This window comes from Macaca mulatta, chromosome 11 (genome assembly GCF_049350105.2).
Source record: "Macaca mulatta isolate MMU2019108-1 chromosome 11, T2T-MMU8v2.0, whole genome shotgun sequence".
Lineage (NCBI taxonomy): Eukaryota > Metazoa > Chordata > Mammalia > Primates > Cercopithecidae > Macaca > Macaca mulatta.
The window spans coordinates 136,365,070-136,391,967 of NC_133416.1; the positions used below are offsets into that span (position 1 = coordinate 136,365,070).

Consider the following 26,898-nt stretch of genomic DNA (forward strand, 5'->3'; position numbering starts at 1 on the left):
AGCAAAGTTAGGTCGTTCAGAAGAATTTGAACCCAGATCTGGATCTGAAGCACTAGTGCTTTCCACTGCACCAGACACCACCTGTATTGTGAAGACAGGCTTGGCTCTGCACCCAGGGAAGAGGACAGAACAACACAAAGGAAAAGAAATGGGGTGGGGGTCGTATTGTGTGGGACTCAGACTCTGGGGAAAGACCTAAGTTCACATCTGAGGCTCCACTTATGAGAGGGAAGAAACTGTGGATCTGAGAGTCCTTGGGAAGACAAGTGGTCTTGTTGATCTAGGGAAGGGAGTTGGTGGCTCCAGTATTTTTTATGATGTTCATCCCAGCATATGTGTGTATGTGTGTGTGCATGTGCGTGTGTGTGTGTCCGTGTGCGTGTGCACACGTGTGTGCATGTGCGTGTACGTGTGTGTGTGTGTCTGCATATATATTATTTCCCACTCAGTCTCAATGTTTGCATTAACTCCCATCCCTCCTAAAAGTCACTCTCTCCAGGTCCAGGAGGCAGACAACGGCAAGACCAGCAGCTAATGCAGACACAGGGTCTTGGGTGCATTTGCAAAATCTCCCTTCGTCAGTGATTTATGTCTACCTCTCCTTCCTTTTTTTGCAGGAGTTTGTTCATCTGGCAAAGAGACTGCTTAGTGAGCCTGCGTTAGAAAAGGAAATTGTAGTGAACGGAAGGGAATACGTGAGAACGTATCATTCATGGCAGGTGGAAAGATATACCTACCAACAGCTCATCAGGAAGCTGGAAGGAAGCACTGAAGATTGAGGGCCCTGCCTCATCAGGCACCCGCTGTCCGACACACAGCTTTGGGTGGACACTCAGAGACAGAGTTCTGGGTAACGTGGGTCCCGGGCCATTCATATAAAACCAGCCTCAGCAGAATCCTAGAAAATGTTGGTCGTGAGTCCCCAGAGCCACTGCGTTTATCCCGTATCCTTCTGAGCGTTCAGATGCTGTCCCAGGTGTGTTCACCGGCCAGTCCTGATGGAGGTGCATGAGTGACTGGGTTGACTGGGACAGGGAAAGGGGAACTGGTTTTCAGGGAATTGGGGAGAGGAATTTGATTACCTGCTTTAGGGCTTTGGTGCAGACAATAGAGGCTTATTTTCAAGCAGTCACGGTTCAGACTCCCCCCACCTGCCTTCTGACCGACCTCTACCCATCATTGCCAGTTTGAAAGGCAAAAGCAAAACACAGACATGTCAGCTGAGCCGGGTCCTAGCAGGATTTTTGTTGTGATCTCAGGACTCTGACAGACACGTGGGTGGCCCCAGGCTTCTCTGAACAATAGAAAGTGCTGTGAGTGAGCTCACGCCCAGCACATCTCACTTTTCAATGGTGGAATTGAAAGTTGTGCTTTTTAGAAAAGTGGCCAGGCTGCTTGTGGCCCCGCCCACCTCTTGGCTGAATTTTAGGGGAAAACCAGGTAGGAACAAGCGCCATGTCACGCGTAGCCTGCAAAACACTCAAGTGACCCTGAGATGGAGGCCTGGGGCTTTGGGTCCAGAGTGGGCCTTTCCCCTTCCCGCATCAGGGACCCAGGGATGGGTGTTGGAAGGGTCACCAGCCTCCAGGCCTTGGCAGGATGGAGCTCAGGTCTGCAGGGCTTTGCAGCCACACAGTGAGGTCAGCCGTGCCAGCCCTGCCATCATGGTAATGGTGGCCTCGCCCCATCCATGTCATCCATGTCACATGAGAACGTGCAGTCTTCCTTGTCCTCTGCTAGTGGAATTTGCCTGGGAAAACCTCCACTGAATACTGAAATTGTTGCATGCCCATAGATTCCTTACAACAAATGGGGAAGGCGGTGTTTCCCACCTCGTGTGGGTAGAAAGCAGAGTCCGCTTTAAGGAGGCGAGAAGGCACAGCCAGGGCAGAGCATTGCTGTGGGAAGCATTCGGTGAAAGCGGGTGCAGGCGCTTCGGACGGCCGAGGGAGAAGATTCCACCGGCGCTGTCTTGGCTTCGAGTTTTAGGATGTCTGAACTTTCTGCTTTCATGTTTTCAACCATCATTTTTTTTTTTTTTAAATGGCACAACCTACATCTTGTTTTTAAAAGAAGTAGCCTCAAACTAAACTTCTCAAACTCTGATGCCCCGGGGATGAGAACAACTAGCTTGGATCTTGTGCCGTGTAATTTGATGTTTCATTCCACTGCCTCCATCGTGGAACAGAATCGCTTTCCAGAAAGGCTAGCTGGAAATAGCAGAGGCTCCCAGCAGTGAGAGGGCTGCTCAACAATGCCTCCCATCACCCCCGCCCCCCTTGTTTTTGTCCTCTGAGGGACCCAAGGGTTATGGCTTTCATGTCTAGGTGTGGGACAGAGGAGGGAGAGGCAGAGCCTGGGCCCGGAGCGGACGGCCTGGTCTGAATCTGGAGTCATTCATACCACCCAAAGAAAAGGTCCTAGCAGGTCCAGTGTTGTCTTAGATCTGAAGATGCTGCTATTTACAAAACCCTGATCGTCCGAAAGCTTGAATCTGTTCCTCCTTGAATGACCCTGTAGATGCTTGACCTCCACGTACCTCCACATCACCATTTATGTCTTTGTAGGAAAACGAGCACATGTCCCATGCACTGTGGGGGACGGGCGTGTTTTTAAATTAATAAAGTATGTCACCATTAGCCATATGAAAATAGCCTCTGTTTCTTCCCACGGTGAGGAGTCTTCTGCAAGGGGCAGATCCCTCCGCTAGACCTCACGTCTTCAAAGGAAGTACAGACACTCTAGCATCTAGTTCAGTGGGGGTTAAAATGCAGCCACTATTTTAATACCCAAGTATAGATGTAAAACCAGGGCTTTTCCATGAGGGTTCTACATGGTGTCAGTTTCACACTTGGTTCACTTTATGTTTAAACATTTATTTATTTTTATTATTATTTTTGAGACAGAGTCTTGCTCTGTCACCCAGGCTGGAGTGCAGTGGTGCGATCTCGGCTCACTGCAGCCTCTGCTACCTGGGTTGAAGTGATTCTCCTGCCTCATCCTCCTGAGTAGCTGGGATTATAGTCGCCCACCACCATGCGTGGCCTAAGCATGTATTTATTTTTATTTGTATATGGTATTTGTATTTTTATTTGTATTTTTAGTAGAGATGGGGTTTCACCATGTTGGCCAGGCTGGTCTCGAACTCCTGACCTCAAGTGGTGCGCCCGCCTTGGCCTCCCAAAGTGCTGAGATTACAAGTATGAGCCACCACGCCTGACCTAAACATGTATTTATTTTTATTTGTATATATTCATGGGGCACACATGCAGTTGTGCTCTGTTGATACATTGCACAGTGGTGAGGTCAGGGTCTTCGGGGCATCTATCACTGGGCAATGCACACCGTGCCCGCCAAGCAACCCTCATCCTCCCCTCTTCCCTCTCAGCCCTCGAAGGCCCAGCATTCCACACTCTGCTTCCATGTGTACACATTATTTAGCTCCCGCTTACAAGGAAAATTTGCAAGATTTGTCTTTCTGTTTCTAAGTTGTATCACTGAATATAATAATGACCTCCACTTCCATCCATGTTGCTGCAAAAGACATGATTCCCTTCCTTTTCATGGCTGAATAGTATTCATTGTGTGTATATATTCCACATTTTTTTTGGACGGAGTTTTGCTCTTGTTGCCCATGCTGGAGTGCAGTGGCACAATCTCAGCTCACCTCAATCTGCGCCTCCCGGCTTCAAGCGATTCTCCTGCCTCAGCCTCCCAAGTAGCTGGGACTACAGGCACGCACCACTATGCCCAGCTAATTTTGTAGTTTTAGTAGAGATGGGGTTTCTCCATGTTGGCCCGGCTGGTCTCGAACTCCCAACCTCAAGTGATCCGCCCACCTCGACCTCCCAAAGTGCTGGGATTACAGGTGTGAGTCACCACACCCGGCCCCACATTTTCTTTATCGAGCCCTCCATTGATGGACACTTAGGTTGATTCTATATCTTTGCTATTGTGAATAGTGCTGCAATAAACATATGAGCACAGGTGTCCTTTGGATATAATGATTTCTTTTCCTGTGGGTAAAATGTTCAAACGTTTTGTGTGTAGTTTTTAGTTTGCTGATGTACAGGTTTGAATGACTCAAAAATACATTGCAGGATAAAACTGAGATACTATAACCTTTACATATTGAGGGAAATACTTCTAATAAAAATAACACTAAGCCAGGTTCCGTGGCTGACGCTTGTAATCCCAGCACTTTGGGAGGCCCAGGCAGGCAGATCACTTGAGGCCAGGAGTTGGAGTTCAGGACCAACCTAGCCAACATGGTTCAAAACCCTGTCTCTACTAAAAACACAAAAATTAGCCAGGCGTGGTGGCACATGCCTGTAATCCCAGCTACTAGGGAGGCTGAGGCAGGAGAATTGCTTGAACCCAGGAGGTGGAGATTGCAGTGAGCCGAGATCATGCCACATCACTCCAGCCTGGGTGACAGAGCAAGACTGCCTCAAACAAAAACAAAACACAAACTATATATATATATGTGTGTGTGTGTGTATATAAATACACATATATGTATATACACATATATTGTGTGTATATATATGTATATATATATTATGGGTGTATATACATATATACACATATATATACACATATATACACACATACATATATGTATCTAATAACTTAGTGTCATGTAGCGAGAGGCATGGCTGACACTGGGTTGCAGGTCTGAGTGATGAGTTGAGGCTTACAGCTTCTCCTTAAATACCACTCTTCAGCCCCTTCCCACAACTCTCACAGTAAAGCAGGAAGACAGAGTACCTTCTCCACCTTCAGAGGTTCATCGTGCATCTTAAAGTTTACAAAGCCAGACTGCATAGGCTCCCCTCGTCAATGGGGTTGCGCGGGCGCAGTCAGAGCCCTTGCCAGCCCTGCGGGTCTGGAAAGTGGTGAAGACCGCACTCTCCAGATACAGTTAAGGCTGGAATTTTGAAAACATGTGAGCTCACAGCAGATGTCTTGGTGTCAGGTGTTCGTTGCTTTCCTCTTTTGGCCTCTGCAGTAGTACTTTGCATGGAGCTACGGGACCTCTTCCCTTGAAACGTCCCTGGTGGTTGAACTCGCCTTTTTTAGCATTTATCTGGAGCTTCTTATGAGACGGGAGAGCTAGCTCTTCTTATCCGTTTTCTGATGAAGAAACATTTGTCTTCTTCCTCCCTCCCTCTCTCCTTCCTTTTTTGTTTCCTTGCATCTTCCCAGTCCCCATCCTCACTTCCCCTCTCTGATTCTAATGTCACTTTAAATGGTCGGTCAGTGGTAGGAGCTGATGTGGGAATGGTGTGAGCCAAGATCTCCCTATCTGGGATCGGCCACACCTGGCGGGGCCACTGGAAACAGCAGCTCCCAGGCTTGTCTTTGAGAAATCTGGATACTCAGGCGGCGTCCCTGACCAAAGGAATCAGACTGTCAGGGGAGACCCAGGCCCAAAACAGCCCAGTGACCCCGTGTGCAGCAGAAGCTGACAGCTGCTGACTGACATCATCCATTTGAACAGGGACCAGAATTTCATGGAAAACAAGGACAGTCTAAGAAAAGGCTGGATTGTGACTTCATACTGAAAAATGAAGCCCAAAATTATGAAAATAGGTTAAATCTGTCTTATGTTGAACAAAATTTATTTGTGTGGGCATAACAGAAACAGTATCCAGTGGTTCACGCCTATAATCCCAGTGCTTTGGGAGGCCAAGGTGGGAGGATCACTTGAGCCCAGGAGTTTGAGACCAGCCTGAGCAGCATAGTGAGACCCCATGTCTACAAAAAATAGCAAAAAACTAGCCAGATTAGCCAGACACAGTGGCGCATGCCTGTAGTCCCAGCTACTTGGGTGGCTGAGGCCGGAGGATTGCTCCAATCCAGGAGTTTGAGGTTGCCGTGAGCTATAATGGCCCCATTACACTCCAGCCTGGGAGACAGAGCCAGACCCTGTCTCTGTTTAAAAAAGAAAAGAAAAGAAAACGACATTATGAGTATAAGGCCAAGAGATACTTCTTTTTCCTTTTCTTTTCTTTCTCTCTTTTTTTTTTTTTTTTTTGAGATGGAGTCTCACCCCGTCTCCCAGGCTGGATTGCAGTAGTGTGATCTCGGCTCACTACAACCTCTGACTCCTGGGTTCAAGCAATTCTCCTGCCTCAGCCTCCCAAGTAGCTGAGACTACAGACAAGCACCACCATGCCTGGCTAATTTTTGTATTTTTAGCAGAGACAGGGTTTTGTCATGTTGACCAGGCTGGTCTCGAACTCCTGTTCTCAAGTGATCTGCTTACCTTGGCCTCCCAAAGTGCTGGGATTACAGGCGTGAACCACCGTGCCCAGCCAGGCCAAGAGATATTTCATACAAATAAGAAACAACGTGCTAGGACCTCATCAGTACCCCTCAGAGATTCTCTTCTTCCTTTGAAATTGAAGTTTTCTTCTGCGAGGCCTGTCCCCTCATTCTCCTGCTGGGTTTGTCCTCAACTGTTAGCCAGTTTCCAGCACTGCCAGAGCCTAACGTGCCTGTGGTCCAAGTAATTCTCCAACATCCAGTTCACCAATTTCAACAAATCCTGCATCTTTTGCAACATTTGCAATTTTACTTTTCAATGTATTTACATCCTGTTAGTATTTATTTTAAATATTTTATATACCTAAGAGCAGGAAGAGGGACTGACTTGACACTGCTATGGAGTGGAAGGGCATCAGGATGACATTTGGTTCAAACAGACATAAGATCCATAATAAACAGTGGCTTAAGCAAAAGAGGATGCATATTTTCTCTCTTTCAAGAGATTCACCAAGCAGGTATGGGGCAAAGATCCAGGCTCCTTCCATCCTGTTCTTCCATCCTCAGTATGTGGCTGTCTCTACCTCATGGTGCAAGGTGGCTGCCCGTGCTCCAACATCATGCCTGAATTCCAGGCTACAGGAAAATGGAAGGCAGGAATGAAGACATCTTTCTCCTTCCTTTCGGGACAATCTCCACCTCCACTTACATCCCATGGCCACACCTAGCTGCAAGGGAATCTTGGAAATGCAGAGTTTTCTGAGCAGCCATGTGCCTGGTTGAAAAGCTGGGATCTATGACAAAAAAAGGGAGAATACGTATTTTAGGGGCAGCTTGCAGCTGCAGCAGCTATTGAGATGAACTGGGTTTAGTGTCTGCAATGGTTACAGCCATCTTACTTTTTATTAATCACTAAATACCTTTTGGTGCCAAGAAAAGTGTTTTCCAGCAGGTTTTAATTTAGCCTTTGAGTCCACTGTGACACAGCCCACCTTTCCTCCCCAAGAGCCTCATTTGTAAAATGAGTCCTCAGCCAACTGCCTGTATTGATTAGTGCTTCAAACCCTGCAGCTCATAAATTAAAAACTCAGAGTGAAAGAGCACATAGGGTTTCATCTGAATCTCCTAAGATGTCCCTCCATGTTAGGTGAGACACAATCTTGGAAAACACAACACAATTAAATGTATCAACTGTAATTATAATTTGGGCCTTCTTTTTTGTTGTTGTTGATACAGAATCTCACTCTGTCACCCAGGCTGGAGTGCAATGACATGATCTCAGCTCACTGCAGCCTCCACCTCCTGAGTTCAAGTGGTTCTCCTGCCTCAGCCTCCCGAGTAGCTGTGACTACAGGTGTGCGCCACCATGCTCAGCTAATTTTTGTGTATTTTTTGGTAGAGACATGATTTCACTGTGTTGGCCAAGCTGGCCTCAAACTCCTGACCTCAAATGAACCTCCTGCCTCAGCCTCCCGAGTAGCTGCGACTACAGGTGTGCGCCACCATGCTTAGCTAATTTTTGTGTATTTTTTGGTAGAGTCAGGATTTCACTGTGTTGGCCAAGCTGGCCTCAAACTCCTGACCTCAAATGATCCTCCTGCCTTGGCTTCCCAAATTGTTGGGATTACAGGTGTGAGCCACTGAACCTGGCCCAAATTTTGGCCCTTCTGAATGTTTTTATGACTACCCTGAATGACTAAGTGCATTGTTGTTCCTGTTGGAGGATCTTGGGAAATAGAAATCTCTTCTGAAGGGATCCATGAGTCAGCTTGACTAAAACAAATCAAGAATTGATATTAAAAATGAGATACAATGGAAGGCCATCGTGTGCAGAGTGTGGGTTCTAGAGGTAGCATTTAAAACCAAAATCTCGTATAGTCGAAATTCTCCTTGAAAACTCCCCAATGTATGGCATGTCTGACCACGAATGTACAGCCCTGCACATCATATCCTATGCACAGTCAAGATTTTCAGCCCCTAAGCTCAATGAAAGAAAGTCAACCTCTGACCGTCTGACTCTCCAAGCCATTCTGTATTGAGGTTCAGAACTGAATCTCCAGCAGGAAATGTAGAAATATTCCCATCTCCCTGTGGAGTTTATTTTTTCCTGTTCTGACAGCATCTATATAACCATTCATTCATTCATTCTGTAAGTTTTTATTAGAATTATTGGCTCAGGCTGTGTTTTGGGGGCTGGGGTACCTTCTGGGGTGCTTCACTGATTTAATTAATCAGTATTAATTAAATCTTGTTAGAATGCATTCTCCTTTTTTTTTTGAGACAGAGTCTTGTTCTGTCACCCAGGCTAAAATGCAGTGGCATGATCTTGGCTCACTGCAACCTCCGCCTCCCAGATTCAAGCGATTCTTCTGCCTCAGCCTCCTGAGTAGCTGGGATTACAGGCGCCCACCACCACACCAGCTAATTTTTGTATTTTTAGTAGAGATGGGGTTTCACCATCTTAGTCATGCTGGTCTTAAACTCCTGACTTTGTGATCCACCCACCTTGGCCTCCCCAAGTGCTGGGATTATAGGCGTGAACATTAACGCATTCTCATGGAAAGTGTTCCACGATGTTACAGAGTCATCTCTAACAAAGAAGTTAGGATCGAAAGTCACTGAGAACGTGACCTAAGGGCTATTCAGCCTCAACAATTTTTCAGGAAAGAAACCATATCCAAGATGCTGCAAGTAATTTCTAAGAGAATCTTTGTAGAGTAAAGGAATTTCTGGGAAAAATGAATACAAAAAAAGGGGAGGGGTTTGTTAAAAGGAACGACTTCATCTGCCTCCGTGGCCACAATCTATTTTAAAGAGATTATTTTATAATTTACTTCTTTCAGACTCATAGATGGTCCTTAAAAATTTAGGCTGACATAATTGTCCTCCTAAAATATAACACAATTCTACTAAATTACAAAAGCTTCAAAAGCTTTCTCCTTAGAAAAGAAAAAAGAAAGAAGAAGGAAAAAAAAAATCGCATAGTCATGCCTTTTTCATTAGAGGCCTTTGAAATCACCCTAAGCACTTTGGAAAGCCTCGGCTAGTAAAACCGTCATGCTTCATTGAAAACAGATTGTTGTCTTTAGCATGTGTATTTTCATTTTACCATCTCATATAAAAATATGGCAGAAAGGTTAATAGCCAGATGTTTGCAAGAATCCAGAGATCGGGGTGCCAAGCAGTATAGTTCAGCGGTCCCCAAACTTTTTGGCAGCAGGGACTGGTTTCGTGGAAGATAGCTTTTCCATGGCCTGGGGTAGGGGGGATGGTGTGGGGATGATTCAAGTGCGTTGCATTTATTTTCCACTTTATTATTATTACATTGTAACGTATGATGAAATAATTCTACAACTCACCATAATGTGGAATCACTGGGAGTACTGAGCTTGTTTTCCTGCAACTAGATGGTTCTATCTGGGCATGATGGGAGACAGTGACGGATGATCAGGCATCAGATTCTCGTAAGGAACACACAACCTAGATCTTGCATGTGCAGTTCACGATGGGGTTCACGCTTCTGTGAGTTTTTTTTTTTTTTTAACTTTTAAAACATTACATTTACTAAGATTCTGGCAATAAGACACAGCATACCAGGCTTGCCACTCAACTTGTTATTGTAAGTCTCAGCTTCAATATGAAGCCTTTTTTTTTTTTTTAATCAAAATCCTGCTTTTTACATGCTAAATATCTTGGCAAGTAGGCCATTAAACACAGTAATGAACTTAAGACAGCAAGAGTGAGGAGTTAACAAAAGCTAAACATTGCAGCCTAAACAAAATTCATACAAAAAATAAACTATCACTGGTTACATAAAATTTTCCTGACTGGTTAAAACTTAGTATAAAACATGCATTTTAGAATCTTTAGCTATCAAGTTCAAAAAGTACCAGTGTCTATTTAAAATAATTCCTCTCCCAAGCCAAAGTGTAATCAAAATTAATTCAAATGACATAACACATTCTAATGCTAAAAATTTTTCATTATTACTGAAGTGGAGGTAAATCTCAGAGCTTTTGGGGCTTTCTCATGCTGCAAATGGCTGTTTCTCTGGTTCACTGAAAGCAGCATATGACAGCATCCAAGGATGACACTAAGCTCAGTAAAGGGCAAGACTGCTGGTAGCCAGCTCTGACCTCCCTGTGAAGCATGGCTACTGTGTCCAGAATATAGGATGTGTGAGGATCAAAGGCACACTATTCTGCTAGCTAAAGAGATAGCAAACCACCCCCCCAACCCTAAAAGCTCCTTCCCCAGGTAAATAAAAGTATACAAGGGGAAAAAATTAAGATACACTTATCTACAGAGTAAGGGTTTTAAAATATTAATGTAATCCCTCCTTCAAAAATTTTAACTAGAGTCATCTGGTCATTTCTGATTACATCTTAAAGATACATCCAGATTCAATTTCTGTTGGTTTATCCTTAGACACTTCTAGTCAAAAGTATTAATTTTATTCCCAAATATCTTAACCACTAGTATGACTGCAGTGTCTTATCTCCCAGAGTTATCAAGCACTGGAAGAAAAAAAAAAAGATGTTCAAGCAGCAGGCAACATTTATGGCCCTTTCACACAGTGGCATCTGAGTGGCTACTGAATAGTCCAGGAATAATTCTAAAAACAAGAAAATTCATGCATTTTAGTAAATATGTTGTAGTTTTCACAGTTGAAATTTCCTCAGACATTGCACTTTCTTTAGAAGGGAATCCTGATTTTTCTTAATGTTATGGTGAGTCAGGACTTGAACTAGCAGCCTTCTTTTTCTTCTTACTGTGTTTCTTATGCTTCTTTTTCTTTTTCGTTTTTTCTGTTGCTTTTTCTCGTTCTTCACTGCTTTTCTTCTTTTTTGCTCTCACCTCCTCAATATACTCTGATTCTGACAAGGACTCAGATGATAAAGGTTTATCTTCAGAATACATCTTTCTCTTTTTACTGAGTCCTTTAATATCCTTTTCTTTCTCAGTTCCATATTTTGACTTCTTTTTCTTTTTTAAACTATCCTTACTGTCTGATTCAGTTTCTGACATGGAGCTGTCAGAAGATTTATGTGAACGGTTCTTCTTTTTCTTTCTCCGTTTTCCTTGTTTCTTATCCTCATCTTCGGAATCAGAAGAACTGCTGGAAGAATCAGAGCTTGATGAAGAAGAAGATGAATACCTACCAGATTTCTTCTTTTCTTTTTTTCTTTCTCTGTCTTTTTTTGGATGAGCTCTCACTTCCACTTAATAATTTCTCCCTGTGTTTTTCCAGTTCTTTCTTCCAGTTCCTCATTCATTTTTTCTTCAAATTCAGCCAAAGCCTTGGAGCCTTTCTTTTTCTTTTCTAGTTGCTCTTTTACTTCTTCCCAGGTAGGCCTTGGTCGATTCAGATAATCTTGTATTGTTGGCCCTGAAGACTGGACTGGACCCCTTGATCTCGCCATTGCTATTGGGTTCATATAGGCCACCCGATTGTCCCGCTTCCCCATGGTGCTGGATTGAGCGCACAGTCGCACGCCAAAGGAAACCGGGCCGGAGAGCTCTGTGAGTATTTAATCCTGCCGCTGACCTGACTGGAGGTGGATCGTGGTAATAGGAACAATGGGGAGTGGCTATAAATACAGATGGAGCTTCGCTCGCTTGCCTGCTGCTGCGCAGCCCCGTTCCTAACAGACCACAGGCCGGTCATTGATAGTATAGTCGACTATAATAGGTTTCTGACTCAGTATTTGGTGCAAATTCCTTGGTTTTAGAAATATATGGAAAAACAGCTTACTGAGTCTAATCACCAGCTGGATTTGGGTTTGTGAAGAGTGTCCCTCTCTGTGTTTCTCTGTCCTGTCTCTCCCGATGTCTAAATGCACTCAAGGGCTCAGCCATTCTGTCAACAACTGCCAGTCATGAGAGGATTCGGAACAAAACCGCGTTTATGACTCAGACACCGTCAGATGGGGACAGTGCTCCACTTCTGTCCACTGCAGAAAACATTAACTGAACAGCTACTGTGTGCCAGGCAGGGCTCGGTGCTGACAACATTGAACTTCTCGAGCTCTGTGATGCCTGAAAAATACCCAGGTTCATTCACCTGGCAAGTTACAAATAACTCCACCACAATGCAGGTTTTGATCAATAGGAATTTTACTACTGGACTGAAGTAAGGAGAGCACTGGGAGGGTTCCTCAAAGCAGCATCTCCCTTGGGGGAAGTGACAGGCAGGCTTATGGGGTCGGCGAGAGGGGAGATGGTGTGGCATTGCATGGAGAGGTTGGGCTGCAGCTGCAAAGACACAGTGTGTCTCATGTCAGCACAGGTCACGTGCGATGGTAATGACGCTGTAGCCCCTCCCATGTCAGCACAGGTCACGTGCGATGGTAATGACGCTGTAGCCCCTCCCATGTCAGCACAGGTCACGTGTGATGGTAATGACGCTGTAGCCCCTCCCATGTCAGCACAGGTCACGTGTGATGGTAACGACGCTGTAGCCCCTCCCATGTCAGCACAGGTCACGTGTGATGGTAACGACGCTGTAGCCCCTCCCATGTCAGCACAGGTCACGTGCGATGGTAACGACGCTGTAGCCCCTCCCATGTCAGCACAGGTCACGTGCGATGGTAACGACGCTGCAGCCCCTCCCATGTCAGCACAGGTCACGTGCGATGGTAACGACGCTGCAGCCCCTCCCATGTCAGCACAGGTCACGTGCGATGGTAACGAAGCTGCAGCCCCTCCCATGTCAGCACAGGTCACGTGCGATGGTAATGACGCTGTAGCCCCTCCCATGTCAGCACAGGTCACGTGCGATGGTAATGACGCTGTAGCCCCTCCCATGTCAGCACAGGTCACGTGCGATGGTAATGACGCTGTAGCCCCTCCCATGTCAGCATAGGTCACGTGTGATGGTAATGAAGCTGTAGCCGCTCCCGGGATGGAGGCTTTAGCACAGCACTGAGGAAGGCTCAGTCAGGCTCATCTATACATTGCTGGGGCTGTCAGGAGAGAATTCCAGCCCACAAGGTGACCACATTCTACCCTGGGTTTGGGGAAGAACAGGCTGTGGGGCAGGAGACTGTAAAACCGGCTGATGCTCAAGTGGATTAGCTTCCCATAGTCCCTGGAGATGTTCCCTACCTGCTGACCCTGGAAGACAGCAAAGGTCAGGACACCCCTCATTGCAAAGAGCCCCTTCCCCGAATGGGATGAGACTTGCAGACACTCCTATGTTTACCTGTGACAAGGCCAGATACAGCCCCTCCAAAATCTCAATCTTTGCCCCATCAGTGACTGAGCTGAACTGTACCCCACGGTGGACCAGAACAAAATGCATGTGAACCAAACTTTATTAAAGCTCCTCTCCTTCTCCCAGGCCTGCCTCACTCCCCAGCCTGAGCTGCAGATGGCCCCCAGCAGCCCCTCCGAGGAGCAGGCGCAAGGCAAAACTCTTTGGATCTGCTGTCTGGTTTTTGCCACCCTCACCCCAGCTCCTCACACCGCACCAGCTCTTCCTAGCTTGCTTGCGCCTCCCAAGAAAAGGAAAAGTCCAGGCTGCCTGACCCTGGAGACTGGCAGAGCTCACAGTTAGAGCCCTCTCCACATTGCCGTCGTCCCGTCCTGCCCCCTTAGGGATCCGTTAGAATAAAGTCCCTTCCAGAGTCCAGGTTTACTTGTTACTCGACAGTGTCTTATCCACAATAGTTCAGTTAATCTTCAAACCACCCCATATATTTACAAGTGAGAAAGCCAAGGCCCTGAACCTGGTCCTGAGATGAGGGGAGGAAGGGCAGGAGCTGGGCAGCATGGCCAGCTGGCCTGTGTCCACTGTGCTCTCTCTCCTTTTCTTTCTTTTTTTTTTTTTTGAGATGGAGTCTCACTCTACTGCCCAGGCTACAGTGCAGTGGTGCAATCTCTGCTCACTGGACTGCCTCCCAGGTTCAAGTGATTCTCCTACCTCAGCCTCCCAAGTAGCTGGGATTACAGGTGTGCACCACCATGCCTGGCTAATTTTTGTATTTTTAGTAGAGATGAGTTTTCACCATGTTGGCCAGACTGTTCTCCCGACCTCAAGCGACCCACCCACCTTGGCCTCCCAAAGTGTTAGGATTACAGGTGTGAGCCATGGCCCCCAGCCTACTGTGCTCTCTCATTCTCTCTCTGGTTCTCTCTGTCTCTGTCTCTCTCTCCCCCAACTCCTCCCTCATACAGTTGCCAGCTGTACCCTATGATATCGAGTTTGCACATGGGCTAGACAGATGTCCAACTCAGGCCAAAGGAAACCATCAGCTTTAATATTCTCACATTTACTTTGAATGAGGTGCATAGTATAAGTGTTACCAGAAAGGGGTCGTGATCCAGACCCCAAGAGAGCGTTCTTGGATCTTGCACAAGAAATAATTCGGAGCAAGTCCATACAGTGAGAAGACAGGTGGGAAGGCCTCCCCGGCAGAACTCCAGCCGGCCTGTATACTGGGAGGAGTGCACTCTGGGTGCAGCCACCAAAGTCTGCTCTCTTTGCAGGAGGAGCCTGACCCGTCTTCTATAATAAGCCCCAGCCAGTACTCTGTCTTTGTGGAGGGTCCCTGTTTCCTCTTTTCTTCCTTTTCACCCAATAAAACCCTGCCCTACTCACCCTTCAAATAGTCTGCGAGCCTAAATTTTCACGGCCGTGTGACAAGGACCCTGTCTTTAGCTGAATTAAGGAAAAGTCCTGCAGCAAAAGCAAGTTTATTAAGAAAGTAGAGGAATAGGCCAGGCCCGGTGGCTCACAGATTATGCCCATAATCCCAGCACTTTAGGAGGCCGAGGCAGGTGGATCACGAAGTCAGGAGATTGAGACCATCCTGGCCAACATGGAGAAACCATGTCTCTACTAAAATACAAAAAATGAGCATGGCTTGGTGGTCCATGCCTGTAGTCCCAGCTACTCAGGAGGCTGAGGCAGAAGAATCACTTGAACCCGGGAGGCGGAGGTTGCAGTGAGCCGAGATGGCACCACTGCACTCCAGCCAGGTGACAGAGCAAGACTCCGTCTCAAAAAAAAAAAAAACAAGTAAAGGAATAAACAATGGCTACTCCATAGGCAGAGCAGCAGTATGGGCTACTGTTGGCTATTTTATGGTGATTTCTTGATTGTATGCTAAATAAGGGGTGAATTATTCATGAGTTTTGCAGGAAAGGAGTGAGCAATTCCCAGAACCAAGGGATCCTCTCCCTTTCAGACCATATAGGGTAATGTCAGGAAGTTACTTGATATTGCCATGACATTTGTAAACTGTCATGACACTGGTTGGAGGGTCTTTTAGCCTCCTAATGCATTATAGTTAGCACATAATGAGCTGTCTGAGGACGACCAGAGGTCACTCTCGTCACCACCTTGGTTTTGGTGGGATTTGGCTGACTTCTTTATGCAATCTGTTTTATCAGCAAGGTCATTATTATCTGAATCTTGTGCTGACCTCCTATCTCATCCCATGACTTAGAATTCCTTAACCTCCTGGGAAGGCAGCGCAGTAGGTCTCAGCCTCATCTTACCCAGCCCCTGTTCGAGATGGAGTTGCTCTGGTTCAAACGCCTCTGACATAAAGATTGTTATTTGTTGATAAGAGGCACGGAGAGGGAATTTTGATTATTGGGTTCTCAATACAATGAGACTTTATTGGTTTTAGAATGTCTTTAGTAGTCTACAAATAACTATTCTTTGGATAAACCTCATAAGCTATGATACTGCCTGTATGTAAACATTTGTTGTGTTTTTTAGTGGCAGAATAATAAACTCAGATATTAACTGGTAAGTATTTTGTTTTACACACATACACACATACATGCACATATAATTCACTATGAAAATTACACCATTCTGAGCTTACTGCATTTGGGGGTGGAGGGGGCCATCGACACAGCCAAATTCAGGTCATCAAGAGTCAAATTCTTGGCTCTGAGTGTCTGAGGAGGCTTTTGAATGTTATGAGAGAGGAAACAATAGTCTTGAGAAACAAAGCTTTTGAATTGCAAAGCAGGGTTTTTTTTGAGAGAGAATGATTTTAATGTTCAAAATGCAAGCTCTAGATGGGTATTAGACTCAAAATCCTGAAGGACTCAGGCTTAATGTCTGTGCTTTAATTACCAGATTGGAAAGAAAATAGATGAATCAGGTCCCCTGGGTTTATGAGAAGGTGGCCCAGGCTGGGATAGGGGCGAGGGTGGGAGCCGGGAGTGGGATGCAGGAGGGGCGGGGTGTGTGCCACATCCCCTCTGTCACCATCCCTGAGATCAACTAAACACAGTGATCTGAGAGTAGAGGACACAGCTGGGGGAGGTGTTGGGCCCAGCGACCTTGCAGCAGGAGAGAAAGAGATGATCTTGGTGCTGTCTGTTCTCAAGTACAGAGTATGAATAGGAAATTTTGGTTATGGCAAGATCAACAGATCTGAGATGACTGCCATTCAAATGATAGCTGTCACTCACAGTTCCCAAGAGGAGGGGACACGTCTTACCCCACGGGATGCACCAGGGTTGCTCAGGAGACACAGAGAGAGGAATATGCAAGGAAGACACTTCATTGTGGTTGCCATGGGCAGGAACAAGTGAGGCTTAGTATTGACTTGCTTGAATAGTTCTGAGCATAGGGGCTGCCTCTAGTTGTCTGGTACCTGGCTTTGGGGTGATTGGGCAGGTGGATACTGACCTCTAGGGTGTGAGAGCCTGATAAGGAAGGTAGTTGTAGGTATGGACTCTGGATTGATTGGTTTGTATTTGAAAAGTGCTCCTACGTGGTGGGAAGTGGTGGTGAGGGTTAGGGAATGAGGGAGGCAAGGCAAGGCAAGGCAAGGTGACCTTAGACACCTCAGACATCCTGTCCAGAACCAGGAATGCCCAGCATGTGCTTACAGGGCAGATGTGAAAGCATGAATTTTACAGAAGGTAGAAGATTACCACATAAGCAAGGTTACAAATAGAAATTTCAAAATGTTAAAAATACAATTCTACCAATGAAACTATGTTAAGTTTCATTTAACACCTTAATGAGGGGACCAGTGGAAAACAAAGTCAGTTTGAAGAAGATTATGAGACACCAATGTCTATATTCTCAGTGAAGTTTTCAAAAACGGTCAAATAAGACCAATCAAAGTCATAATCTTTGTGGTTGACTGGTCTAAATCATTTGCGTCACTATTTGACTAAGATCATTTTTAATCTTTAATGTTGCAAATGTTTAAAATGTCTGAATTATAATCAAGAATATATATATATATATATATATATATGTAGTTATTAATATATATATATATATGTAGTTATTGATATGGTTTGGCTCTGTGACCCCACCCAAATCTCATCTCAAATTATAATCCCCATAATCCCCACATGTTGAGGGCAGGACCCGGTGGGAGATGATTGGATCGTGGCGATGATTTCCCCGATGCTGTTCTTGTGACAGTGAGTTCTCACAAGATCTGATGATTTTATGAGTGTTGACAGTTCCTCCTACACACTCTCTCTCACCTGCCACCATGTAAGATGTGCCTGCTTCCCCTTCCACCATGATTGTAAGTTTCCTGCGGCCTCCCCAACCATGTGGAACTGTGAGTCAATTAAACCTCTTTTCTTTGTAAATTACCCAGTGTCAGGCAGTTCTTTATAGCCATGAGAGAACAGACTAATATGGTTATTAATGATATATCATATACAGCCTCTTCCTCAAAACTCTTCCTCTGGTCACAGTTTGTTGGACCAGGAGTAAATGCTTGTTTCAAGACAACAGGCAATCAGAATCTTTCCCTGACAATTTGGAGCCACAAAGGAGAGAAGAAAATATAAGAAAGGGTACAGAAAAAAGCAGAATGTGAGAGAGGGAGAGATCCAAAGGCATTCCAGTCCCTGATTCTGGTCGTTCCTGAGATAGTTCTTATCTTTTGGTTCCAACTGACCCCTCTTACCTTTAAAATAAATTACGCTTTTTGCTTACGTTAGTATAGGTTGGATTGCAATGAAAGCGGTTTATAATTACTTGAACGCTGTTGGTGAACAAGGCTATTTGGAAGTCTGGAATGGGATTAGTCCAAGGCACTGACAGGTCAAGTGTAAAAGCTTCCATCTGAGTGCAGTCAAGCTTAGGGTTTGGTGAATTCCATCACTAAATCCGTGGGTTTTGCTCTGGCCATGACTGAGGGTGCTCTCATGCCTTTCTGAACCTGTTGCAAGATCTTCTCACTGGTGACCTTTTCTCACTGGCAACCTTTTCGCTTCCTCTAAGTGAATTCACCCTCAGTGGCAGAGAATGCTAATTGCATACCCAATACCTACTGTCTCCTCTTTTCTTACCAACTAAACCCCAGTTTTGTTCAAAGAAGCCAATGTGCTCAGGTAACAATACTACATCCCTCCAGTCTGCCTGTGATCATGAGTCACAGTCCCAGCATATATGTTGTAAACAGAATTTACTAGATGTGACATTACCAGAGACAGATGACTTTTACCCTTTGCCTATCCCTTCTTCCTGTCCAGAACTCAGGTGTGATGGCTGGAGCTCCAACAGTCATCTTGCAAGCATGAGGAGGTAGGGAGGTGGCAGCTGGACCATCTTGCAGGAGATTGGAGCAGTGTTCTGCCTCCGCCTTCTTTTTTTAAAAACTCTGTTAGATTTTTCTAAACTTTTTGTCATGGAGAACTTTGAACATACATAAAGCATGCAATAATACCATGATCTACTCAGGTGACCATGCCACAGAAATAGGTGGCCCCATCCAGCTTTGAGAAGAGTTTCATACAAGGATGACTTCCACAGTTGCGGCAGAGTCTAGGAACATCGCGTGGGTTGGTGCATCTCTGGGACTAATAGAGGGGGAAGCTTCAAATCTATAGACCCGAAGAGCAGGGGTGGGAGCGGTTCTCATACCTGGAGAGAGAAAGTGTGTGGAGAGGGCGCTTTGATAGGAGCTGCAGCCTTGTGTGGCGGGGTGCAGCCTCTCCAGTCCCGGCCCCCATGGGGCCCCTGCAGGGAGGAACACCCACTCTCCTTCCTCTTCTGCTTGGCTGCTGCTACCCCCCATTCCTAGAAGCCACTGGGTGAGCAAGCGGCTCATCCATCCTTGCCAGTGAGTCCCTGGCGCCGAATGCAGGACAGAGAAGGTGAGACAGGCATCCGAGGGGCCACAGGCACGTTGAGGGACAGAGAAGGTGGCATGTACTCAAGAGGCTGAGGCAGGAGAATCACTTGAACCCAGGAGGCAGAGGTTTCAGTGAGCCAAGATCGCACCACTACCCTGTAGCCTGGGCGACAAGAGCAAAACTCTGTCTCAAAAAAAAAAAAAAAGAGGTCACCACAACTTGGAAGTTTAAACAGAGGTTGTCACTCCAGTCTGGAGGCTGGAATCCGAAATCAGGGGTGGCCAGGGCTGTGCTCCCTTCAGAGGCTCTAGGGGAGGCTCCCTCCTGCCTCCTCCAGCTCCTGGTGACTCGACATTCTTTGGCCTGAGGCTGCGTTGCTCCCATCTCTGCCTCTGTGTTCACGTGGCCTCCTCCCTGTGTCTGTCTGTCTTCTCCTCTTCTCTCTCTTGTCAGGATCCTCATTCTCAGCTTTAGGGCCAAATCCAGGATGACCTCATCTCAAGATCCTCACCTTGGCTGGGTGCAGTGGCTCACGCCTGTAATCCCAGCACTATGGGAGGCTGAGGCAGGTTGATCACTTGAGGCCAGGAGTTTGAGACCAGCCTGGTCAACATGGGGAAACCCTGTCTCTACTAAAAATACAAAAATTAGTCCGGTGTGGTGGTGGGTGCCTGTAATCCTAGCTACTCTAGAGATTGAGGCATGATAATTGCTTGAACCCAGGAGGCGGAGGTTGCAGTGAGCTGAGATTGTGCCATTGCATTCCAGCCTGGGTGACAGAGTGAGACTCTGTCTCAAAGAAAAAAAAATTCTTGCCTTAATTATATTTGCAAAGATACGTGCTCCAGATAAGATCTCGTGCTTTGGTTTTGGGTAGACATATCTTTGGAGGGCCACGATTCAACCCACTACACCAGCGCAGATATATTTTAGCCAAGTTAAGACCATCCATTTCTGTGCCAACCCAGGACCTCTATGTTTCCAGAATAAAATGTGCATGTCACCCTCCAGAGCTTCTCAATGCACCTGGGCCCCCTGCACGAACAAGCTGTCCTCTCTGTGGATTGCTTAGGCAACTAGCCACTGCTATAGCAGGGGTGGGGGTGAGAGGGTGGGGAGTGGGGACATTTTACACCGAATCCTGATGGAATCAGTCAGAGCATTTGCTCTCTGCCCTGTGGAATTAGAAGGCAGGTTGGTGGAAGAAAGGAAGACATCAAAGTGCCGGCTAAAGACACAAGCACCTCAAAATCACCAAGCTCTGATGTGCTGCTAGCGGGATTGTCATTGGTAGCTTGGCACAAGCTTTCTTTAGAACTACTTGGTTTTTTTATATATATACACACACACACATTTATTATATAGAATAGGTAAACATGCATATATATTTATTGAAATGATGCATATATATGCATAAACCAGAGCTTATGGTGGTACACACGTGTGTATTTGGGTGATAAGGTTATGGGTAATTTTTATTTTCTTATGCATTTTTTTCTGTAGTTTTTCAGGTTTTCCAAAGTGAGCATTTTTTGGTAGGTTAAAAAATGATATTTTAAAAAGAATTAAGGGAACGAAGCAGAAAACATAATTACTAAGTTCTGACTCATCCCTCAGTGACTGTGACTCCGGTCCCCACCAGGTCCAAATGCCGACAGGAGAGACGAATGTGTCGTTTGTGGAGTGAACTAGCTGACAGCATGGCATAAAATGAAGGGCCCCTTTCCCTCTTCTTCCCCGGTGTCTCACTGGAGATATTTCATCCTAAAAAGTCATGAAATCTTGATCCAAAGCTCAAATCGTGTTTTGTGTAGGTATTTCCCGGGTTTCTGGCTTAAGGCTGTGTTTTGGTCTTCTAGCCAGTACTTAATGAAATGGCAGAAAGAAAGAGTGTTGGACATAAAGGTCGGGCACACCTCAAATACAGTGCTCCAGGATTAAATGTTGAAGTTCATTTCATACACAGACCGGCACATGACTTTAATCTGTGAGGGTTTTAAGAGGGAGATCGGGAGTAACCTCCCACTCAAATATGGCGTGGTGTTTAACGGATCAATACGGCCATTGCAGTTCTTAACTCAGTCGAAATAAGCTGTGTTGCGACTGTCAGTGTATCAACTGTGCCAAGCTTTTTGAAGACCCTACCGAGTGAAATCCTGACATTCGGTGGCGAGCGTACTCGGCAGATTAATTGCAGCGATTTGGGATGCCACCTTTAATTCAGAGTCCACCTGAGTGATCTAAAGACGTAATGGCCAGCCTGAGAGTCCCAAATTAGCCAAATGTGAATTACTTCCGAGCTCTCAGAGCTAAACTCGCCTTTCCTTGTTTAACAACCTCAGTTACTGAAATTTGAAAATCTCTCAAGAGAGGACTTTTATTTTTTGCCGATGGAAGGTGGCAATGCTGAACTACGTGGGAAAAAGAAAACAGCTCTCTTTCCCTATGAGCAATTTATTACTCAAGTCAATTCAAAACGTGTAATTAATAGCCCATTCTAATTGGAAGCGAAAGCATAATCCATCTTTGGATGCTCCTGTTCGTCCGCTGCTGGCTGAATCTTCACTGGTGAGCAACGAAGCTCACCGGCAAGGCTACAGTCAGAGGAGGTCTTCTCGGTTCATCTTTTTCGTCTCTAACATTTCTGTGGAAAAATAAAGAAACAGTTTGTCACAAGCGATGGAGGCTTCCATGTGGAAATCAACTATTTCATGCCTCAGTGGGAACTGAGATTTTTTCATTAAGTTGTCCGGTGTAATTTCATCATTCCAGGAAGCTTCCCTCTTTCTCCTGTTCTTTCAGGTCAGATGCAAAGTCACGAGAAAGTCAACAGCTCTATCTGATGTCCCGCTGAGTGGCCGGGCAGCTTTCTCAGAGTGAACTCCTGGCATTCATCGTGTCCTGCTGTGGTCTTGGTTGACTTTGTCGGCGTTTTCATGACTTGTTCTTCTTTCCCAGGGAGGTGGGTTATTATCCCCAGGTCCCTTCCACCTCTCCAGTGCCCATCCGTTCTGATCTCATGCACGTTTGCCTCAGAAGGGTTCGCTCCTCCACTCATTTGTTTATTCAACAGCTTTTGAGCACCTATTATACACCAAATGCACTCCTACACATCAAGGAATCTGACCTCAAGAAACGCAGGCTCCCTGTCCTCATAGGGGCTTGTGTTTTAACAGGTGGAGTTGAACTATGAACCAGTAAGCCAGTACATTTGAAAAAAGGGAATTGCAGGTAATGATAGGTTTTATTTATTTATGTTGGGACAGCATCTTGCTCTGTCGCCCGGGCTGGAGTGCCGTGGTGACCATGGCTGACTGGCCTCAAACTCCTGGGCTCAAGTGATCCTCCCACCCCAGCCTCTCAAGTAGCTGGGGACCACAGGCACACGCCACCACACCCAGCTAATTTTTTTCTGTGTTGTAGAGACAGAGTCTCGCTGTGTTATCCAGGTGGGCCTAGAACACCTGGGCTCAAGTGATCCTTCTGCTTTGGCCTCCCAAAGTGCTGGGATTATAGATGTGAGCCACTGCACCCGGCCAGGTTGTAAAGAAGATAAAACAGGGCTGACCGGGTGCGGTGGCTCATGCCTGCAATCCCAGCACTTTGGGAGGCCAAGACAGGCGGATCACGAGGTCAGGAGATCGAGACTTATCCTGGTTAACACAGTGAAACCCTGTCTCTACTAAAAATTCAAAAAATTAGCCGGGCATGGTGGCGGGTGCCTGTAGTCCCAGTTACTCAGGAGGCTGAGGCAGAATAGCGTGAACCCGGGAGGCGGAGCTTGCAGTGAGCCGAGATCATGCCACTGCACTCCAGCCTGGGCAACAGAGTGAGACTCCGTCTCAATAATTAATTAATTAAAAATGGAAAAACACAAAACAGGGCTACAGAGTGACTGGGGCGTGTATGAGTTGGGTGAGACTTGGTCTCAGGTGATGGGAGCAGGTTCTTGTGAGGAGGGGCATTGTATTGAGGTGGAATTGTGATGAGGTCGTACTTTCACGGCTGAGATGAAGCTGTCCAGACACAGGGAAGAGGACGTGCAGAAACCCCAGGTAGGAAGGGCTTGGGCTGTTGGAGGAACAGGAGAAGAAGGGCCCCCCTGTGGCTGGAGCTCAGGAGTGAGCGGTGTGGAGGCAGGACAAGTGCTCAGGGTTTCTGGGTCTGAGACCATGGGCGGTCTGGCTGGCAGTGGCCAGTTGGTGTTTTTTAACTCAACTCTCAAGGGGCGCCATAGGAGAGGTCTAAGTAGGGGAGTGGCATGGTGAGATTTTGCTGCTCTGTGGAGAGTGGGTTATAGGAAAGTGAGAGCAGCTGGGTCTCAAGTCAAGCAGCAAACGAAAGTGACAGCCTGCTCTCTATTCAGTGAGCATTTATTAAATCCGACAACACACATTTATCACAACATGGTGCGCTAAGTGGGTTCTTTTTTAAATTTTGAGACGGAATCTCACTCTGTTGCCAGGCTGGAGTGTAGTGGTGCGATCTCTGCTCGCTGCAACCTCCGCCTCCTGGGTTCAAGAGATTCCCCTGCCTCAGCCTCCCCCGCCTCCCAAGTAGCTGGGACTACAGGCCTACCATCACGCCCGGCTAATTTTTTTTTTTTTTTTTTTTTTTTTGTATTTTAGTAGGGACGGGGTTTCACCATGTTGGCCAGGATCGTCTTGATCTCCTGACTTTGTGATCCACCCACCTTGGCCTCCCAAAGTGCTGGGATTAGAGGCATGAGCCACCGGCCTGGTCAGTAGTTTCTTAACAAAACACAGTGGGACTTAGGAACAATAATAGCAATAGTCTACACTTACAGTAACGTCTCGGGGGTACGGTAGCAGCAGGGAGATGTGGGCAGGAAGAGATGTATTTGAGGGTATGGAATTGGTGCATCCTGCTGTTCAATTAGGTGTGGAGGATGCAGGCAAGTGAGCCATGGGTGCTGCTGTGGTTTTGGCTGGAGCAGCTGGGGGTGCCGTTCATGAGGTGGGCAAGTCTGGGGAGAAGTGGCTTGGAGCAGGTAGCTGAGAGAGGAGCGACTTGGAGGGGGTGGCTAAGAGAAGAGTGGCTTGGAGGGGGTAGCTGATGGAGGAGTAGCTTGGAGGTGGTAGCTGAGAGAGAAGCAGTTTGGAGGGGGTGGCTAAGAAAAGAGTGGCTTGGAGGCAGTAGCTGAGAGAAGAGTGGCTTGGAGGGGTAGCTGAGAGAGAAGCAGCTTGGCGGGGGTAGCTGAGGGAGGAGTAGCTTGGAGGGGGTAGCTGAGGGAGGAGTAGCTTGGAGGGGGTAGCTGAGAGAGGAATAGCTTGGAGGGGGTGGCTGAGAGAGAAGCAGTTTGGAGGGGGTAGCTGAGAGAGGAGCGGCTTGGAGTGGGTAGCTGAGACTGCTGTTGCCACGCTGGTGTTCCCTTGTCCTCCCTCAGCCTCAGAGCCCAGCCTTTCTCAGGGGTGGCAACTTGCTGAGATCAGAAAGTCTGCACCTTCTGGATTTCCTGGTAGCTGGGTTTAGGCATGTGACTAAGTCCTGGCCAATCAGATAAAAGTGGCATCTTCAGGAGGAACTTCCAGGAAGGGCCTTTAAAGGTTCTGGTTCAGCCAAGAGGGGCCCACCTCTTGCCTCTCCTTCCAGCTACCTGGAATGACTGTATGGTAGTTGGAGCTTCAGGGGCCACTTTGTGACCTTGGGGTAGAAAAAGCCTCGTTCCCTGATTACTTCCTGGGGCCTCTGTGTCAGGCCTGAGCTGTCCATCTTTCAGTGCCTTTTATGTGGGAGAATAAGGACCATTATGTTTATGCAGCTGTTCTTCTGTGATTTCCGTTCTGTGCCACTGAGTCTACTCTTAGGGGGAGAAACGAACAGTAGAACAAAAACCAAGAACCCGTGTTGTTAGAATGAGTTACAGGTGCCTTTTAGATCCCCATCCAGAGGGGTGGAATAGATAATTATATACACATGAAGGGAGCTTAGGGCTAATTCATTGATTAATTATTAACCCTGTTGCCACACAATAAGAAACGAGTCTCTTTTTCATGTCCTACAAATTACTTTCCTCATGAGCTTGCAAAGTCAAATAACAAGGACTGTCCTTCAAGAAATGTTCCAGACGAAATGTATTTGTACCATAAGGACCATTACAAATCAACTGGTCACCCTGTGTGCATAGGTACAATGTCTGGGTAATTTCCATTCCACCCCTCCACACAGCACTGACCACGGAGCACCTGAACCCAGGTGGGGGTGAGGAGAAAAAGGCCAGAGGGCAACACAGGGGGGCACTATGGTGGGCTCTTCCTGGATTTGAGCAAATGCATGTTTCTCCATAGAGAAGGATGGGCATCAGTGAGAGGCGTGAGGTGTTTTATTGTTTTTAATTTAAATTTATTTATTTTTTTAATGTTTCTAGGTCTACAAGGGCTTTAGGGAGATGGCAAGCAATGTAATGTCTAGCCTTTTACATGAAAACATCTTTTGCTTGGTTACCCCTCTAGATAAAGGCCATCTGGAGTTTGAGCTTAATTCAATCATGTTTTAGTAGGCATCCAACAGAGTCTGAACTATTTTCAGAGATCTTTCATACCACAGAAAGGCCCCAATTTATTACTGGGGTCCAGGGGAAATAAAATAGAAAGCAATAACTAAGATAAGTGGTCCATCAAAAGTTACACGTGCTAACAGGCCCACACAACACACACTAGCGCACAGATCTCTAAGACTTGCACGGAGAAACGCTGTACCCAGGTTTGCAGAAGCGGTTGTTTCTTTTCTTCTCTCCCTGAATTTAATTAGAAATGGAAATACGTAATACTAACACCAAGAACTACGTCTTTCTTCTCAAACTGGTTTGCAGATCCCTAGAAATCAGGATGTATTTTTTATATGTGCTGGAAACTGGAAACACATTTCATGTATTAATTCACTAAATCCTTCTATCAACGCCATGAGGCATGAGCTTGTATTATGCCCATTGTGTAGGTAAGGAAACTGAGACACAAGGGATTCAAATGACTGGTGTGAGAGCTGGGAATTCACACCCACAGGCTGGTCCCAGAGACCCTGAGGGCAGCCCCTGTGCTGGGCTCTTTCTTGACAGGACTCGGGAGGCTGAGAACTGATGAGGGTACGCCGCCCCATTTCCATCTGTATTAGTATCTTACTGCTGCAGTGACAAATCACCACAAATCTAGTGACTCTAAACAGCATGCATTTATTATCAGACAGTTCTAAGATCAGAAGTCCTAACATCAAGGTGTTGGCAGAGCTCCCTTCCTGCTGAGGGCTGTTGGGGAGAATCAGTTTCTTGCCTCTGGCAGCTCCTAAGTAAAGGCTGCCCAGTTCCCTGCCTCATGACCGCTGACGTGGTTTGGATCCATGTCCCTGCCCAAACCTCATGTAGAGTGGTTATACCTGATGTGTGTGTGTGGAGGTGGGGCCCGGTGGGAGGTGACTGGGTCATGGGGTGGATCCTCTATGAATGGTTTAGCACCATCGCCCCTGGTGCTGTCCTGGTGACCGTGAGTTCTCGTGAGATCTGATGATTTGAAAGTGTGCAGCGCCACCCGTCTT

At 46.4% G+C, this 26,898-nt stretch overlaps 1 protein-coding gene and 1 pseudogene across 5 annotated transcripts in view; one reads left to right on the plus strand and one right to left on the minus strand.

Moving 5' to 3' along the window:
- The window catches only part of GLT1D1 (glycosyltransferase 1 domain containing 1), a 125,596-nt gene extending 122,945 nt beyond the window's left edge, over positions 1-2,651 (plus strand). For all 5 annotated transcript variants that reach the window (XM_028830146.2, XM_002798840.4, XM_028830149.2 and 2 more), the window contains one exon: positions 618-2,651. In XM_028830146.2, coding sequence (XP_028685979.2) covers positions 618-779 — 162 coding nt within the window. In that variant the 3' untranslated portion in view covers positions 780-2,651. The remainder of the gene's footprint in view (positions 1-617) is intronic.
- An 8,057-nt stretch (positions 2,652-10,708) lies between these two features.
- On the minus strand, positions 10,709-11,809 carry LOC716479 (protein FAM133B pseudogene; annotated as a pseudogene).
- Positions 11,810-26,898: the final 15,089 nt, after the last annotated feature.